The sequence below is a fragment of the Macaca mulatta genome, chromosome 17 (genome assembly GCF_049350105.2).
Source record: "Macaca mulatta isolate MMU2019108-1 chromosome 17, T2T-MMU8v2.0, whole genome shotgun sequence".
Taxonomy (NCBI): Eukaryota; Metazoa; Chordata; class Mammalia; order Primates; family Cercopithecidae; genus Macaca; species Macaca mulatta.
In genome coordinates, this window is record NC_133422.1 from 107976446 (window position 1) to 107994524 (window position 18079).

An 18079-nucleotide genomic window follows, 5' to 3' on the forward strand; every position below is an offset into this window, starting at 1 on the left:
GACACATCTCTCCTCCCTCCAGGGGACACATCCCTCCTCCCTCCAGGGGACACATCCCCCCTCCCTCCATGGGACACATCCCTCCTCCCTCCAGGGGACACATCTCTCCTCCCTGTATGGGGAACTCTCTCCTCCCTCCATGGGATGCAGTCAGAGCCATCCCTCCTCCCTGCATGGGACACTTCCCTCCTCCCTCCCCAGGGCGCCCACACTAGAACCACGTGCTCTGTCTTCCCGTCCTCTTGCACACCCCAGACATGCCTGGTCGTGGAGGGTGCCAGGTCGCCAATGTGACAGGCTTGGCTGGGCCTCTGTGTGGCAATTCCTAGCACCATTGGTTTTGCTTCTTTGGGACAGTGGTTATTATAACTTCTGGCACCCCTGGAACTCTAAGAAAACAATACCAGGAAACAAGTTCCTGATTCCTCTGGGGCCAGAGCAGAAACCCAGGCGGAGGGTTTTGTCCTGAGAACACTGGTGACTGTGGCCTGTGTCTGTGGGGACCTCACCACGTCCCCGTCCCCGAGGCTGGCTGTTGCCTGTTTTTGCTCCTGGCTGTCTTGACCTGGGGAGGATGGAGGCTGGGCAGGAGCAGGCTCCCAGCCAGCCGGGGAGAATTTGGGGAGAGCACTGGGGGGGCCACCAATGTGATCTGATGGACAATGCGGTACCAGGCTGGGGGCTGGATCCTAGCGTGTGGCTGTGGCCCCTGTGGCCGTGCGAGGCCGTGTGGTGGGCAGTGCAGGCTGTGGCCCCTGTGGCCGTGTGAGGCCGTGTGGTGGGCAGTGCAGGGGCTGTTTCACGGGCTTCTTGGAGCTCTGGTCAGCTGGCTCTGGACCATCGGGGTCAGACGAGTGGGCCTGCTCAGTGAGCAGTCAGCATCCACGCCTGAGCCCTCCTGGAACTGGGCTCCTGTGCTCCAGATGGGCAGATCCAAGCCCTGGACTCTACCATCCTCAGCCAACCAGCACCTGGGCACCCCGGAGCCAGTGTGAGGGCCTCGGGTCCCCGACCATGTGAGCAGCCAGTGGCCACCTGTCCTGGCCCGAGGGGAGAAAGCACGTCTGCCTGCGGAAAGTGCACACGCTGCCGGGCGAGGCTGGTGAGGGCCGTCACACGCTGCCGGGCGAGGCTGGTGAGGGCCGTCACACACACGCGGGGCCGCTGGCTGCAGATGGACGTTTCTGAAAGGAGCCAGTGGGAGCCTGGCGTCTGCCCTCTGAGGTCAACGCTTCCCCCGTCACTATTTTCTCACAGTACCAATGCGAAAGTTCCCTGCAGTACCTCTTAGACTAGGTTTAAGTCCTGAATTCAGGCTGCAGCCCTGAGTCAATGGAACTTTTACCCAGATGCTGCCAAGATTTTGGGAAGAACAAGAGGCCCTTCCCCGGCGTGTCCAGAGCAAGTGGCGTCATGCCCACGATGGCACAGGGTCGTGGGATGTGGCCCGAGGAGCTCAAAACTGGCATTGGTCAACAAGAGCCCCAGAGACACAGGGTGGATCTGCCAAGGACCCTCAGGGACCACCAGGGCCTGGAGGCTCCAGTGTGGATGAGCTGGGCAGCTCTGGCCAGCAGGGGATGGGACCCCAGGGCCAGGGCCCTGTGCATGGCCCCTGGCAAGGTGCCTGGCTGGCCGTCCATCCGTGGGGTGAGCTCGGCCCAGGCGGGCAGGGTCCCTCCAGGTGGGCGTGAGTGTTGCTGGCTCCCGGAGCCTTGGAGAAGCTCTGCCCATTCCACAGCCGTCAGGCCAGGGGCCACTCCCTCAGGAGCCCAGTCGGCCGATGCCACCTTGTCAGTCCAGCCAGCGGGGTCTCCCGTGTGGCCTTCAAAGCCACAGGCCTCTTTCTAGAAACCTCTTTGCAGTTCATTTGTGGTGATTTATCCCTGGACGGGTTCTCAGGATTCTGTCCTTCTCCACCCGGCTTTTCTCTGGGTCAAGCGCTGACCCCAGCCAGGCAGAGGCGAAGATGCCCCGACACACAGCCTGTCCTGCCCGGTGGGCGCAGCTCCGGGACTGACTGGTGGGAGGTGTGGCTGCTCCCAGCTGCCCTGTGTCTCCCGCCCAGGGAGTTCCAAGCACAGGTCGGGGTTTGGTCTTAAAGTAAAATCCCAGTCTGGGTCTCAGATGCTGAAACCATCCCTGGTCCCCCGTGTGGCCCCTGCAGTGGCAGCACCCGCCGTGGGGACCCACGTTTGGCCCAGACAGAGGCTGTAGCACAGGTGGCCACGTCCCACGGGAGCATCAAGCCACGAGTCTTGGTCGTCCCCTTGGGACCAAGGAGAAGCAGCCATTCCGTGGCCCCCACTCCATGGCCCCCACCAGCTGCGGCTCCAGCGTCCTTCCAGGAGGCAGGCAGGGTCCCGACTGCATCTCAGGCACCTGCCTCGTGGCGTTCCGGCTGCCCCAACCTTCCCTGCGGACTCGTGGCCTGCTGGGGTCAGAGAGCAGCAGTGACCGCTCCACCCCTTGCAGACAAGGAAGCTGAGGCTGAGAGACATGGGGACCCTGCCAGAGGGGACGCGGGAAGCGGGGCTGGCTCTGCTCCCGGCAAGCTCTACCACAGACTGAGACACACAGAAAGCAGCGTCTCCCTTTCTCAACAGAACACGCTTGAGCCCCGGAAGCAAGTGGGTCTGTGCAGGAGGGTGGGGGCGGGATGGTGCAGGTGCCGCCTTGGCGTCTTCCCGCCCTCGGTCCCAGCTCGGGGTCTCTTCCAGGCTGGCTCAGAGGCCGCTGTCCGAGCAGCCTGCGTTTGTGTGCCAAGTCCTCACCGTGCCCTCCTCACTCGGCACTGACTGGCTGCCCGTGGTGGGGGCCGAGCGGGGCTTTCTCCCCATTTGCAGAACAAGTAAACTGAGGCTCCAGCCCCTGCCCTCACTACCAGCGTCAGAGGCTCCCGGGGAGCAGACCGTGGCCACCCAACCAGGCTGGGAGCAGAAAAGCGAGATCTTTGGAGCGGCTGAGCGTACAGCCTGGAGCCCTGGCAGCCCCGCTCATCCCAAACGCTGCCAGGTGCCGAGAACCCCGCGGGGAGCAGATGGCGGCCAACGCAGTGTTACAAAGCTTTCTGTAAATATTTTATTTTCCATATTTTAGAGTCAGAAAGAAGCGCTTGGTAATAAAAATAATAGAGAATTATTTTCTTCGAACCCGCTCTGCCCTGCGCCGGCCTCCCCGTACCCGGGCCTGCGGCTGAGTGCGCGGCATCAGAGGCCCCACGTCCATCTCACTATTTACAGATATGTTACAGGCCAGGACGGTCACAGAGGAAAGCCCAGCTCTCAGGTGGCCCCACGTGGTGAGGAGCCCCCATGCTCCTCCGCTGTTTCGGACAGAGGCTGAGGAGCCTGCTGCGTCCCACGGGGGCCTAGGCTGCGGCGGGCTCCACGGGTGGGCAGGAGTGGGCGGTGATGTCACTGTGCTTGTATGCCGCCTCGTCCAGGTCCAGCAGCCTCCGGTTGACCTCCAGTGTCATGCAGCCACGGTAGAATGCGGTGACTGGCGCTGAAGTCACCGGCACATCTGGGCCGCGGGGAGAGAACAAACACATCTTAGCAGACCCAGCCTGGGTCCCAGGGATCCCCGCGTGGCTGGCCCTGCCTGGTCCCCCACCCCCGGCAGCACTTGTGGCCAGCCCTGGGTTTCCTCTGAAAGGGAGGATTTCCCTTTCTTCTCTAACTTCTGTCCCTGTTTGTTCGGCTGCAGACCCGGCAGACAAGTAGGAGGTATCCGCCAGCCTGGGCTCTGCAGACGCCGGCCCTCCCTTCCCCGCCGGGAGCACAGACAGTCCCATCGATTAAACGCGATCTTCTTCTTTGCCCGGTGAGTCATTCAGGCTGCAGGCCTCCTGGCTTGCTCTCATCCTCTTCAAAGCTCTGTTTATTAAAACTAAGTGGAGTCTGTGTCTGGCAGCCAGGACAGAAATCCTGCCATTTGCTGCAAGTGAAAACCTGCGGGCAGCCAAGGACTAGCGGGCTCCCACGTGCCTTCCTGTTCACCCTCCCAGCTAATGGCAAGGACATCCCTGGTCCCAGCCTCTGTGCTGTGTAGCCCATGGGACACGGCGGGGCGCCCTGCTGGACGTGGGAGGGGCTGGCTGCTAACAGCTATGGTGACAGCCGTGGGTCCCAACTGCAGCGTGGCCCGAGGTCTGCCCAGCCCTCTCCCCAGGGGCCGGTCTGATGGGTGTGGACAAACGCTCCCTGAAGATGTAGGTTCACGGGGTCTGACTCAGGCCAATGCCGGCCCCTGTACGTGTTTCTCAGCCTCAGCTGATGACCTGACCAGCACCGAGGCACCATAATGGCCACTAAAGACCCACCTGGACTTCCCCTTCCTCTTAAAACACACAACCTGGAATGCCAGCCTGTCCAGGTTCGATCTGGGGTGACCAAGCTGGGCATCCCTGGAGCCCCTCACTCGGGATGAGCAGGGCAGGGAGCACCTACCTGGCAGGCCACCGGCAAAGGTGAGCACGGGGCTCCGCAGGTGCTTCTCGAGCACGGCCAGCCTCTCCTGCAGCTGCGCGGCGCTCACCTCGCTCTGGCCCCTGGTGCCATCCACCTCCAGGGTGGCCTCACCCTCCCTCAGCGAGATGGTGACCATGTGCTCTTGACCATCGCAGACCTTGATCTCCATCAGGGCCAAGGCCACGTGCTCCACGGCCAGGACCACCAGCTGCAGGAGACCGAGATGTGGTCAGGGCCTGCCGGCTGCCCCCATGTAAGCCGTTAGGTCCAAGCTGGTCCTCACAGCTGCCGGCCACCCCCACGCCGCAGGCCTGTCTCTGTCCAGGGTTCCCTGCAGCCCTGGGTCCGGATGCTCACTGACTGGATGACGCCCCCACCCCACCTGGGGCTCAGCTTCTCTGCTCGTAAAGCCAGGGGCCAGCCTGGGAAGCTGTGGGGGAGCAGGTGTGGCCCCCAGGTTGAGTGTGAGAGGGTCAACCCCAGCCCCAGGCACCAGGCACACACAGGACCGAGGCTGCACTTGACCAGGAACTGGTGTGTCCCCTGACGGGGACCCAGGGCCCAGCCCTGTGGTGGTGGACTCCCAGCCCGGTGGGCTCTCACGCTGGCACCGCAGCCCAGCTGCCCGCTCCCCAGCCCAGGGGTCAGCTGTTGCTACATAAGGGCGGCTGTTTATTCCAGATGCCAGGATTGCGTCTGGCCCTGGTGATGAGCATTTGCGTGAACCAAGCCTGTCACTGTTGCATCCAAGCAACCAGGAGGGCCCTGTGGCCCTGGGGTGGGCAGACTTGGAGAACAAGGGCCTCTCTGGTTTGACTCATGTCGTCCTCCTTAGCACAGGAACGAGAGAATACAACCTGTTTCTGTCACCTCCTGATTGTTCTGTGGGGAAAACAGCATGACTCCCCCGGCCCAAGACAGCTGACTTATTGTGAGGACCGGGGGTGGGGGACCTCGTCCAAGGGGCAGCTGCACTCAGCTCCACCCACTGTCCCTCAGGGAAAGACCTGTGGGGGGCACCAGCCGAGGTCACAGATCTGACTTTTCCAGGGAAATTGGAAAACTGAGTTTGTTGCTGAAATCATCTGACTTAAACATGAGAGACTAATTCAGTTTGCTGTGAGCCACCGTCTGCCCAGCCGAACGGGAAAAGCTCCCACGCTGTGGGCCGAGTGTGGCTCGCAGGCACCGGCCCCCCCAGTCAGCCGTGTCCAAACAACCCCCACAGTTGGAAGGGTGGCCCGCGCCAGGCTTGGCTCATCGGACCTCTGGTCAGAGGCTTTTGGGGCTCCCTGGGGATCCCACCCCAGGCCCCCTCCATCCCCTGCCAGGGAGTGCGGCCCATGTGCCTGTGGGGTGAGCCGGTCAGGACACCCCGGGTGGCGGAGGCCCTACCTGCTTCTTGAGCTTCTTTGTGGAGTGATAGTCTACCAGGGCCACAGAGAGAGGCACGGCACGGAGGTCGGGGACCCAGAGTGCGAACAGCACCCCTGTGTCTGCGGCCGGGCGGATGTGAGCCACGACTTCTATTTCCCAGGTCGATTCTGTCCCGATGTCCAGAGGGGTCCGCACTGCGATGAAAGCGGTGCGTTATAGGGTGGGATGCAGTGGAGAGGCCACAGTGAGGTCGGAGCGGGGCCCTGAGAGAGGCAGTCCCGGCCGCGGTGGGAAGCTGCGCGGACGGCCCTGATCTGGGATGTGAAAGAAAACTCGAGAGTCTGGTTCAGATCTTGGCCCAGAGCCCAGAGGCACCAGGGACCCCCAGGCTGTCTCTCCCTGGCCACACCAGTACCCCACTTGCAAATCCGCTCTAGGCGACCACCAGGCCACGCAGACCTGCCTGAGGGGACACGGGCTGTGTACCATGGGATGCAGGCCTGTCCCTGCCTTGCTCTGATGTCCTCTTGTTTCAGGAGCGCCTGGCAGCTCCTTCCTCAGAGCACGTACAGGTGCATGGCCTCGTGCCTCAAGTCTCACCTGCAGCTTCTGAGCAGCAGCACAGGCACAGCGTGAGTCAAGAGTGCAGACAAGAGCTGTCGGGAGCATGGCGGTCTGGGGTCTGAGCTGTCAGGAGCACAGCGGTCTGGGGACTGAGCTGTCAGGATCACAGGCGGTCTGGGGTCTGCGCTGTCAGGAGCACGCGGGGTCTGGGGTCTGAGCTGTCAGGAGCAGGCGCGGTCTGGGGTCTGAGCTGTCAGGAGCACAGCGGTCTGGGGTCTGAGCTGTCAGGAGCACGCGCGGTCTGGGGTCTGAGCTGTCAGGAGCGCGCGCGGTCTGGGGTCTGAGCTGTCAGGAGCGCGCGCGGTCTGGGGTCTGCGCTGTCTGGAGCAGGCGCGGTCTGGGGTCTGAGCTGTCAGGATCACAGGCGGTCTGGGGTCTGAGTTGTCAGGAACACTCGCGGTCTGGGGTCTGAGCTGTCAGGAACACTCGCGGTCTGGGGTCTGAGCTGTCAGGAGCGCACGCGGTCTGGGGTCTGAGCTGTCAGGAGCAGGTGAGGTCTGGGGTCTGAGCTGTCAGGAGCAGGCGCGGTCTGGGGTCTGAGCTGTCAGGAGCGCGCGCGGTCTGGGGTCTGCGCTGTCAGCAGCGGGCGCGGTCTGGGGTCTGAGCTGTCAGGAGCAGGCGCGGTCTGGGGTCTGAGCTGTCAGCAGCACGCGCGGTCTGGGGTCTGCGCTGTCAGCAGCGGGCGCGGTCTGGGGTCTGAGCTGTCAGGAGCAGGCGCGGTCTGGGGTCTGAGCTGTCAGGAGCGCGCGCGGTCTGGGGTCTGCGCTGTCAGCAGCGGGCGCGGTCTGGGGTCTGAGCTGTCAGGAGCAGGCGCGGTCTGGGGTCTGAGCTGTCAGGATCACAGGCGGTCTGGGGTCTGAGCTGTCAGGATCACAGGCGGTCTGGGGTCTGAGCTGTCAGCAGCAAGGGCGGTCTGGGGTCTGAGCTGTCAGGAGCAGGCGCGGTCTGGGGTCTGAGCTGTCAGGAACACTCGCGGTCTGGGGTCTGAGCTGTCAGCAGCAAGGGCGGTCTGGGGTCTGAGCTGTCAGGAGCAGGCGCGGTCTGGGGTCTGAGCTGTCAGGAACACTCGCGGTCTGGGGTCTGAGCTGTCAGGAGCGCACGCGGTCTGGGGTCTGAGCTGTCAGCAGCGGGCGCGGTCTGGGGTCTGCGCTGTCAGGAGCATGCGCGGTCTGGGGTCTGCGCTGTCAGGAGCATGCGCGGTCTGGGGTCTGAGCTGTCAGGAGCAGGCGCGGTCTGGGGTCTGAGCTGTCAGGATCACAGGCGGTCTGGGGTCTGAGCTGTCAGCAGCAAGGGCGGTCTGGGGTCTGAGCTGTCAGGAGCAGGCGCGGTCTGGGGTCTGAGCTGTCAGGAGCGCGCGCGGTCTGGGGTCTGCGCTGTCAGGAGCGCGCGCGGTCTGGGGTCTGAGCTGTCAGGAGCGCGCGCGGTCTGGGGTCTGAGCTGTCAGGAGCGCGCGCGGTCTGAGGTCTGCGCTGTCAGGAGCGCGCGCGGTCTGGGGTCTGAGCTGTCAGCAGCGGGCGCGGTCTGGGGTCTGAGCTGTCAGGAGCGCGCGCGGTCTGGGGTCTGCGCTGTCAGGAGCGCGCGCGGTCTGGGGTCTGAGCTGTCAGGAGCGCGCGCGGTCTGGGGTCTGAGCTGTCAGGAGCAGGCGCGGTCTGGGGTCTGAGCTGTCAGGAGCGCGCACGGTCTGGGGTCTGCGCTGTCAGGAGCAGGCGCGGTCTGGGGTCTGCGCTGTCAGGAGCGCGCGCGGTCTGAGGTCTGCGCTGTCAGCAGCAAGGCCGGTCTGGGGTCTGAGCTGTCAGGAGCAGGCGCGGTCTGGGGTCTGAGCTGTCAGCAGCAAGGCCGGTCTGGGGTCTGAGCTGTCAAGAGCGCGCGCGGTCTGGGGTCTGCGCTGTCAGGAGCAGGCGCGGTCTGGGGTCTGAGCTGTCAGGAGCGCGCGCGGTCTGGGGTCTGAGCTGTCAGGAACACTCGCAGTCGGGTCTGAGCTGTCAGGAGCGCACGCGGTCTGGGGTCTGAACTGTCAGGAGCAGGCGCGGTCTGGGGTCTGAGCTGTCAGGAGCAGGCGCGATCTGGGGTCTGAGCTGTCAGGAGCAGGCGCGGTCTGGGGTCTGAGCTGTCAGGAGCGAGCGCGATCTGGGGTCTGAGCTGTCAGCAGCGGGCGCGGTCTGGGGTCTGCGCTATCAGGAGCATGCGCGGTCTTGGGTCTGAGCTGTCAGGATCACAGGCGGTCTGGGGTCTGAGCTGTCAGCAGCAAGGGCGGTCTGGGGTCTGAGCTGTCAGGAGCAGGCGCGGTCTGGGGTCTGAGCTGTCAGGAGCGCGCGCGGTCTGGGGTCTGAGCTGTCAGGAGCGCGCGCGGTCTGGGGTCTGCGCTGTCAGGAGCATGCGCGGTCTTGGGTCTGAGCTGTCAGGATCACAGGCGGTCTGGGGTCTGAGCTGTCAGGATCACAGGCGGTCTGGGGTCTGAGCTGTCAGCAGCAAGGGCGGTCTGGGGTCTGAGCTGTCAGGAGCAGGCGCGGTCTGGGGTCTGAGCTGTCAGGAGCGCGCGCGGTCTGGGGTCTGCGCTGTCAGGAGCGCGCGCGGTCTGGGGTCTGAGCTGTCAGGAGCGCGCGCGGTCTGGGGTCTGAGCTGTCAGGAGCAGGCGCGGTCTGGGGTCTGAGCTGTCAGGAGCGCGCACGGTCTGGGGTCTGCGCTGTCAGGAGCAGGCGCGGTCTGGGGTCTGAGCTGTCAGGAGCGCGCGCGGTCTGAGGTCTGCGCTGTCAGCAGCAAGGCCGGTCTGGGGTCTGAGCTGTCAGGAGCAGGCGCGGTCTGGGGTCTGAGCTGTCAGCAGCAAGGCCGGTCTGGGGTCTGAGCTGTCAAGAGCGCGCGCGGTCTGGGGTCTGCGCTGTCAGGAGCAGGCGCGGTCTGGGGTCTGAGCTGTCAGGAGCGCGCGCGGTCTGGGGTCTGAGCTGTCAGGAACACTCGCAGTCGGGTCTGAGCTGTCAGGAGCGCACGCGGTCTGGGGTCTGAACTGTCAGGAGCAGGCGCGGTCTGGGGTCTGAGCTGTCAGGAGCAGGCGCGATCTGGGGTCTGAGCTGTCAGGAGCAGGCGCGGTCTGGGGTCTGAGCTGTCAGGAGCGAGCGCGATCTGGGGTCTGAGCTGTCAGCAGCGGGCGCGGTCTGGGGTCTGCGCTATCAGGAGCATGCGCGGTCTTGGGTCTGAGCTGTCAGGATCACAGGCGGTCTGGGGTCTGAGCTGTCAGCAGCAAGGGCGGTCTGGGGTCTGAGCTGTCAGGAGCAGGCGCGGTCTGGGGTCTGAGCTGTCAGGAGCGCGCGCGGTCTGGGGTCTGCGCTGTCAGGAGCGCGCGCGGTCTGGGGTCTGAGCTGTCAGGAGCACACGCGGTCTGGGGTCTGAGCTGTCAGGAGCAGGCGCGATCTGGGGTCTGAGCTGTCAGGAGCAGGCGCGGTCTGGGGTCTGAGCTGTCAGGATCACAGGCGGTCTGGGGTCTGAGCTGTCAGCAGCAAGGGCGGTCTGGGGTCTGAACTGTCAGGAGCAGGCGCGGTCTGGGGTCTGAGCTGTCAGGAGCGCGCGCGGTCTGGGGTCTGCACTGTCAGGAGCGCGCGCGGCCTGGGGTCTGAGCTGTCAGGAGTGCGCGCGGTCTGGGGTCTGAGCTGTCAGGAGCAGGCGCGATCTGGGGTCTGAGCTGTCAGGAGCAGGCGCGGTCTGGGGTCTGAGCTGTCAGGAGCGCGCGCGGTCTGGGGTCTGAGCTGTCAGGATCACAGGCGGTCTGGGGTCTGAGCTGTCAGCAGCAAGGGCGGTCTGGGGTCTGAGCTGTCAGCAGCACGCGCGGTCTGGGGTCTGAGCTGTCAGGAGCGCGCGCGGTCTGGGGTCTGAGCTGTCAGGAGCACGCACGGTCTGGGGTCTGCGCTGTCAGTCTTTGCTCTGCTCCTGCCTCAGTGGGGTTTTCCACTCACGTGCTGCGTGTGTGCATGAACCCACATGTGTCATATGTAATGCATCTGAATGAAATCACGTGGCATCCGTAGCTCATACAAAAGTGCCCCAAAACGTATGTTACTAGAAAGGGCTGAATTCCTGTTTTCCCAGGGAGAATACCACCGCATGTCCTCTCCACGCTGAGCCCTCCGCGGACTTAGAAGCCAGAAGATAAAACCTCCACCCTGATTTCAGTGTTTCTATCTCACCCAGAATTCCAAAGTCCTAACAAAGAAGCTGTTTTAGGAAAAAGGACCCCAAATCAATGTGTGTATGGATTTGTGATCGGGGGCCTCACACTGCGGGCCGAGTGGGGTCATAGTGAATTGTGCTGGCTTCCCTGTCTCTTTCCCACGGGGCTGTGTGCACCTCAAACCCACATCGCCTGTCCCTAGCTGGTACCCGCCATGTCAGTTCTCAACAACCATTTATGGCATTGAAACACAAAATCAGAAAAAGTAACAAAAATACAGCAACAGAAACAAAAAGTAACAAAAATTCTCCTGTTGGCTGGTCTTCCCATCACCTGTGAAAGGAAAGATGATGGTGTCCTTTAAAATGGAAGCTCCTGGCTGGGTGTGGTGGCTCACGCCTGTAATCCAAGCACTTTGGGAGGCTGAGGTCGGTGGATCACCTAAGGTCGGGAGTTCAAGACCAGCCTGACCAACCATGGAGAAATCCCATCTCTACCAAAAATGCAAAATTAGCTGGGTATGGTGGCACATCCCTGTAATCCCAGCTACTCGGGAGGCTGAGGCAGGAGAATCGCTTGAACCCAGGAGGCAGAGGTTGTGGTGCGAATCTGGGAGGTGCAGCCGAGATGGTGCCATTGCACTCCAGCCTGGGCAACAAGAGCGAAACTCCATCTCAAAAAAAAAAAAGGAAGCTCCCTTCAGGAACCGGGCACGTGCTGGCCATCATGGGCTTCACGAGGGCACTGGCCTCTGCTCTCCCCGGGAAGGTTTCCCGGCTCCACGTGGCCCCTCACGTGGAGGCTGCACAGACCTGGAGATCTGTGAGCCTGAGCCCAGGCTGAGTCACTGCAGAGTGAGCCAGGCCAGTGCTACCGTTCCCAGCAAGTCTCTTCCGTCTTTAAGAGACGTTACTGGTGTAGTTTGAGATTCGCTGGGAACGCATGGAGCTCTAACTGCTTCAGTCTGGATAGACCAAAACGGGCCAGCAGACGCGGCCGGCAGTCACTGGAAACGGCCCCTGTGATGCCTGCGTAAGGTTACCCCTGAGAAATGTGTATGATATTAAGTGGAAAAAGGATTTAAGCATTTCATATGACATGATTTCCTGTCAAACATTATAATGATGCTCTAGATTTGTAAGTGAAAAATCGAGACTGAGGGAGAATGCGTGCACGGTGGCAGACGGGCTTTTCTCACAGATGCCTTTCCTGACATGGTCACGCTTTTGACACCCAGGGAGAGACGCGGACACTGGATCTGGCTCAGGAGACGGGGCAGGACCCTCCCCTTTGCTCCGCGTGGACCCCCTTGAACCTGGGGTTCCTGCTGGGTGCTTGAGGGCTGGCAGCCCTGAGATCTGATGGAGGGGGCACTGTCTGCCCTCTGTGCATGTGGGGGCTTCGCCATAAACGGCTCGGTGTTCAGGAACAAGGTGGGGCTGCGGTGCTCCAGTGGGACCCATGTGGGGTGGGAATGTGAGGTAGGGCGGGCTGAGCAGTAACTCTGTCCGCACAGCAGCTCCAGGGCCTTCACCATGGAGGGCGGCAGCACCTTCCCCAGGGCACCGCAGGACTGGGCCAGCAGCTCACACCTACCCTGTCCTCCTTTTTCAGGCCTGAGTTCACTGTCCCCCAGGCAGCTTCATTGCTGTTTTTAGACACCTCCTGTTGTAGATGTCTCACCGGGTTATCGGTGACCGCAGTGTTCACCACATTAGTGAGAGCTTCCATGTGCCTCTGGACAAGTCCTAAGGCTGGTGCTGTCTCAGGACTTGACTTTCTGCAAAGGACCCTCTAGGGCCTCCCAGCCTCCCCGGCCTCCCAGCACCGGCCTGGCAAGCATCTTCTCGGCACATCTCTGTCATTTTTTCTTCACTGGCTGACTCTGAACTGAGTGACCTGCACAGCCATCCTGAGAGGTGGGCCTCTGCGCACACCTCTGCCCACCCCACCCTGCCCTGGAACCGGAGGAGCCTCAGCTTGTCCTGACACTGCCATCTGAGGCCGTCTGCTTGCTCTCAGCGTATGCCTGGAGGTGCAGCCACAGCCGCCCCAACGGGAAGAGCCAAGACTTACTGTAGTCCAGGCTGTAGAAGGCAAAGCCACTCCCCGGGTAAAAGGAGCCTCTCTCTGTCACCGAGAAGCACTGCATTTTCGTGTTCGCTTTCACCGTTTCTTGGATGGTGGTGTCTTCTCCGTTCAGCCAGTTCCAGCTCCTCATACAGCCATCCAGACGAGGGTTTATCTGGAAAGGCAGAGAAATCTCCGTGGCTTCCTGGGAGCGAGAGGCCCATGCCGGACACCCCAGGCAGTGGGTGGTGCCTTCGCAGCCGCAGCAAGTGCAGACCTACTGCAAAAATGGGCCAATCCCACTGGTGGTGGTGATTTTCACAGACGGTTTCCTCACTTTACAAAATGACCCACTGCAGAATACCTGTTTGCACTGGTGTATGCTCAGGAAATACAGGTTAATTTTAAAGCTAGGAAAGGACTGAAAAGGCCACATGGGTCCAAGGTCAAACAATAAGGATTGTTTAACCATCCAGCACTCACGTGAATTATTCAATATTCAATATGGCTGTGGGCAAATCAGGGCAACCCCCTTATGTGTGAAACAGGGAGGGGCGAGCCAGGCAAAGTCCCAGCACCAGGCAGTCCGTGGGCCTGGGAAGCAGGTGCCCCTCATAACACTGAAGGGCTGGCTTCAGCACAGGCACTGCCGACACTCAGCACCCACAGACGCGAAGACATGTGTGCCCTTCTCCTGTCTGGTGTGGAAGTGAAAACACCCAGGATGAAGGCTTAGATGTCAGTGCGTGGGGGCTGGAGACAGGTCGGGGGCACAGGCGTGTGCTGTGCTGAAGAGGAGAGAAGGTGGGACCTGGAGAAAGGGCCCACACTGGCCGCCCCACCATGGCTGTTCTTCCCTTATGAGACTCATGGCAGAGTTACAAAACCCAAAATGTTCTTGGAAATTGTCCAAAAAAGTTTGTTGTTCTGTTAGGGAATAATTTCATTGTGTCTTGTCTCCATTGAAAAATAGACAACATTATGATCAATTCAGATGAAAACTTAGACGGGTCTCATAAAAAGAGATGGTAAAATTAATGACACAGCTGTACCATGACTTTGTCAAATTCTAGGAAACCTTTCCTTCCTCTAGGTCCTCCCCACACCTGGTTAATCGTAAACACAGGGCAGGGCGTGACTGAGCCTTCCTGACACCGTTCCCGGGATCCCAGCACACGGCGCGTCTACGCAGGTACAGTGGTAAACACAGGGCAGGGCGTGACTGAGCCTTCCTGACACCAGTCCTGGGATCCCAGCACACGGCGCGTCTACGCAGGTACAGTGGTAAACACAGGGCAGGGCATGACTGAGCCTTCCTGACACCGTTCTCGGGATCCCAGCACACGGCGCGTCTACGCAGGTACAGTGGTAAACACAGGGCAGGGCGTGACTGAGCCTTCCTGACACCAGTCTCGGGATCCCAGCACACGGCGCGTCTACACAGGCACAGTGGTAAACACAGGGCAGGGCGTGACTGAGCCTTCCTGACACCGTTCCCGGGATCCCAGCACACGGCGTGTCCACACAGGCACAGGTACGGTACTCACAGGCTGCACGAGGTCCTTCTCATGGAAGGGAATGCCTCCTACGGTGAGGTTCAGATGATACAGTCCTCGCTCCGGTTGGAACAAGTCCCCGGCCACCGCGATTTTCATGACAGCGTCCCTGTTGACCTTGATGACCAGATTCCGCGCCAGCTCCTCAACAGAGATCTGAAGAGAGGCAGCGCCATGAGAAGAGGTGGGAGTGCACGTTCTGAAGGGCTCCCAACTGCAGAAAAACCACACTCATCCTCTCCTGAGCCAAGAGGGACCTGACCTCGGGGAGACCACCTGATCCTCACCTGGGCCAACAGGGGGACCACCTCATCCTCATCTGAGCCAAGAGGATCTCAATCTCAAGGAGACCACCTGATCCTCACCTGGGCCGACAAGGACCTGACCTCGGGGAGACCACCTGATCCTCACCTGGGCCAAGAGGGACCCGACCTCAGAAAGTCCGTGCTCATCACCTGGGCCAGGAGGGCCCTCGATGCATCAGTGTGGTCACCAGAAACTTTCCTCACAGGAAACCTGTAAGTCTAACACTAGATACACTATATTCCTAAGCTTCAGAAAAATATCCTTGTTCCTGTGTGAAAACACCTTTCAGGTATTTGGGTTTGAACTGAGTCACAAAAACACGGTACCAGTTCGGGTCAGCTGGGTTTGGGGAGCAGCTAGAGAGGGTCCTCACGAGGTACCCCTGCCGGGGAAGGGCCCGTCTTGCTGGGCCGCGGCGGCCACTGTGAGTCACTGGGCAGGTCTATGCAATACCGCTCCCCACGGCGACCTCGCCTCTGGCCACCTGCCCTGGCCCCTCACCCCGTGGCTTCATCCCTGAAACTGCTTCCCCTCCATTTGCTTTCTGTAGCTTTGCTGAGAACAGCCTTCTGCTCTTGGAGATGCTGTTCCTTTAAGAGGCTGGGAAAATGGAGCGAGGCCTTACTCTGCAGAATGGAAATAGGAGCAAAGTCTACAATGTTTCATCTGCGGGGCCAAGGTGAATTTTCCACTTCATCTTCACTTCTGAAGGACATGACGTGCTTTCTTCCCAGCTTTTACTTCTGAAAGCCCCGTGTGGTGAGGGAGGCCCAGCGCTGTGGGCGGGAGCCTGGTTGGTTACAGACCCTCTCACTCCATGGATGGGGATGTGGGGTGGGCGCGTTTTACCGCTGCCCACAGCTGCCCAAGTGCAGGTCTGACCAGGACCCCTCAGGTGGCCCATGGCGCTGGAGTCCAGGTGGTCAGGACGTTTCTGGCAAGAGGCAGCCCCGGTGAGGTCACCTGGACCCTTGGCATGCATGACTGCACTGACCAGCAGGCCCTGGGAGCCAGAGTTCAGGGACGGCAGCGTCCACACCGTCCTACAGGGAAAGGTGGGTGGGTGGCGCCTGGCCTGTCCACGGCCAGGGAGACACGTATGGCAGGAGCGGTACCTGTGGTGCAGGTTCAGTGGTGGCTTCCTCCCCTGGTGGGGCACCCTGCGTGCAGCATCAAGCAGCCCAGGCCTCTGTTCCCCGCCCCGCTCAGGATAAACAGTACGGCCTCCAGACACAGCCCTGGCCTCTCTTCCCCGCCCCGCTCAGGATTAACAGTACGGCCTCCAGACACAGCCCTGGCCTCTGTTCCCCGCCCCGCTCAGGATACACAGTATGGCCTCCAGACACAGCCCAGGGTCCCCGGGGCTGAGAACCACGGGTTCTCACCTGAGCCAAGAGCGACCTGAACTCCGGGAGACCAAACTCACTTGAGGCCCCCTTCTGAGGGAGCCAGGCTGATACGTGATGAAATAGCAGAGAGGCTTAGAGCACTGCAGTGAGCCCCCACAGCATGAACTGAACAGGGCAGGGGTCCCTGTGCCCCCGAGCATGAACTCAACAGGGCAGGGGTCCTTGTCCCCCCGAGCATGAACTAAACAGGGCAGGGGTCCTTGTCCCCCAGAGCATGAACTGAACGGGGCAGGGGTCCCTGTCCCCCAGAGCATGAACTGAACGGGGCAGAGGTCCTTGTCCCCCCGAGCATGAACTGAACGGGGCAGGGGTCCCTGTCCCCCAGAGCATGAACTGAACGGGGCAGGGGTCCTTGTCCCCCAGAGCATGAACTGAACGGGGCAGGGGTCCCTGTCCCCCAGAGCATGAACTGAACGGGGCAGGGGTCCCTGTCCCCCAGAGCATGAACTGAACGGGGCAGGGGTCCCTGTCCCCCAGAGCATGAACTGAACGGGGCAGGGGTCCTTGTCCCCCAGAGCATGAACTGAATGGGGCAGGGGTCCTTGTCCCCCAGAGCATGAACTGAACAGGGCAGGGGTCCCTATCCTGCCCGCATGCAGCAGGTATAGGCCCCAGAGCTCATCTCCACGGTTGCACAAGCGAGTAACAGCCGGGTCAGGCTCAGGGACAACCCCGTGCGGCCCGGAAGGGGCGGCTGCCGCACACTCACCGTCTGCCACATGCCGTGGTTGATGACCGGGCCGCTGCTGGTGACGCGGCCGACGCCATTGTAGCGCAGCTGCAGCTCCAGCCGGCCGGCTCGCAGGGCCAGCACGATCCAGGTGCTGTCCTGGTGGCCTCCAGCGAAGAGGAGGATGCCCTCGGGGTCAAAGGTCCGGAAGTCAAACTCAGCTACGAGCCTGGGCACCCACAGGAGAAATGAGTCAGCGCCAGGTGTACGGCCAAGCCCGGGCCCGGGCCCCGTGCAGCCAGCACCTTGGCCGTGCTAAGCTGTGCTGCCTTCTGTGGACACCTCCTCACCTGGTGGGCTGCAGCCTCTTGAAGCGCAGTCGGATCACGGGGGTCCCACTGAACATCCGGCCCAGGTACAAGGACTTCACGCTCTTGGCCATGCTGAAGGGCACGCACGGCAAGATGTCCTGCCACAGATAGGGACCATGCCGGTCGGGGACGCAACCTCCACTCCAGCTCCCCTGAGCCCCGGGCCCCCGCCGTGCAGCAGGTCCACTGTCCCTCCCATGCCTCGGGAGTGTGGCCGCCCCACCTCCAGCTGCCGAGGCCCCAGAGGCTGTCACACCGGCCCCACCACCGGGGCTCCCAGGTGAAGGACGGGCTCGCACCAGCTGCTTCCCACAGGGCTTCTCGGGGGTCCCGTCACCTCCTTCCCTGCCCATTTCCCTTGACTCTTTATTTTTAAATTATGAAATATGTCAAGCATACAAAAAGTACAGAGAATCATAAAAAAGTATTATACACTATTATGAAATAAATATGGACGCCTTGAAGATGGCTGTCCTGGAAAGTTCCCTGCTCTGGGCTGTGGTTCCTCCATGCTGCCCTATGGGGGACAGAACCAAGGCCGGTGCGAGCTGGTGTCCCTGGAAAACAGAGGGGCTGGGGCTGGGGCTGGGGCTGAGCCGGCCTGCTCCACCCACCGTGGGCAGCCAGGGTGAGCTGGACGCCTGGCAGGGGCCCGACGCCCTCTGCACGAGTACACGAGACAGTGAGGCAGAGAACCTCAAGGCGAGGGCTGGCTGGGAGCCCCGAACGTCACAGCCCAGACCCAAGAGCCCCACAGCCGTGTCCCAGGTCTGTGACTCTGAGAAGCTGTCCTGGTGGCTGTTTCACCTGTGGAATCCCGTGGTTTTGCTTTTTAAATAAATGCTCACTTTCGCCAACTCCCCAGGCACAGGCCCAGGGTGAACAGGAAACACGACAGCCGCCCTGCCGGGAAGCGTCCCCATGTGGGTACCACATCCCCCCGGTGTGACAGGTCGGTCAGGCTGGCTCCCTGGCACGCGGCAGTGGGGACCGTGCCCCGTGGGTGTCACACTGGGGTCCACACCAGGCTGGTCCACTGTGAGTTGGGAGTTGCCATAGAGACTT

The 18079-nt window shown here is 61.7% G+C and overlaps 1 protein-coding gene and 1 long non-coding RNA gene across 4 annotated transcripts in view; one reads left to right on the forward strand and one right to left on the reverse strand.

Annotated features, from left to right (window-relative positions):
• Nucleotides 1–3061: 3061 nt before the first annotated feature.
• Nucleotides 3062–18079, reverse strand: part of GAS6 (growth arrest specific 6) — a 48934-nt gene continuing 33916 nt past the window's right edge. For all 3 annotated transcript variants that reach the window (XM_028837392.2, XM_077974114.1, XM_077974115.1), the window contains 7 exons: nt 16994–17112; nt 16683–16872; nt 14250–14414; nt 12709–12877; nt 5868–6043; nt 4452–4680; nt 3062–3525 (listed from right to left, as the gene is read on the reverse strand). In XM_028837392.2, the coding sequence (XP_028693225.1) occupies nt 3371–3525; nt 4452–4680; nt 5868–6043; nt 12709–12877; nt 14250–14414; nt 16683–16872; nt 16994–17112 (1203 nt within the window). In that variant the 3' untranslated portion in view covers nt 3062–3370. The remainder of the gene's footprint in view (nt 3526–4451; nt 4681–5867; nt 6044–12708; nt 12878–14249; nt 14415–16682; nt 16873–16993; nt 17113–18079) is intronic.
• On the forward strand, nt 13892–17498 carry LOC114673494 (uncharacterized). The gene is made up of 2 exons (XR_003724240.2): nt 13892–14776; nt 15115–17498. It is a non-coding gene; the product is annotated as an uncharacterized LOC114673494 (long non-coding RNA).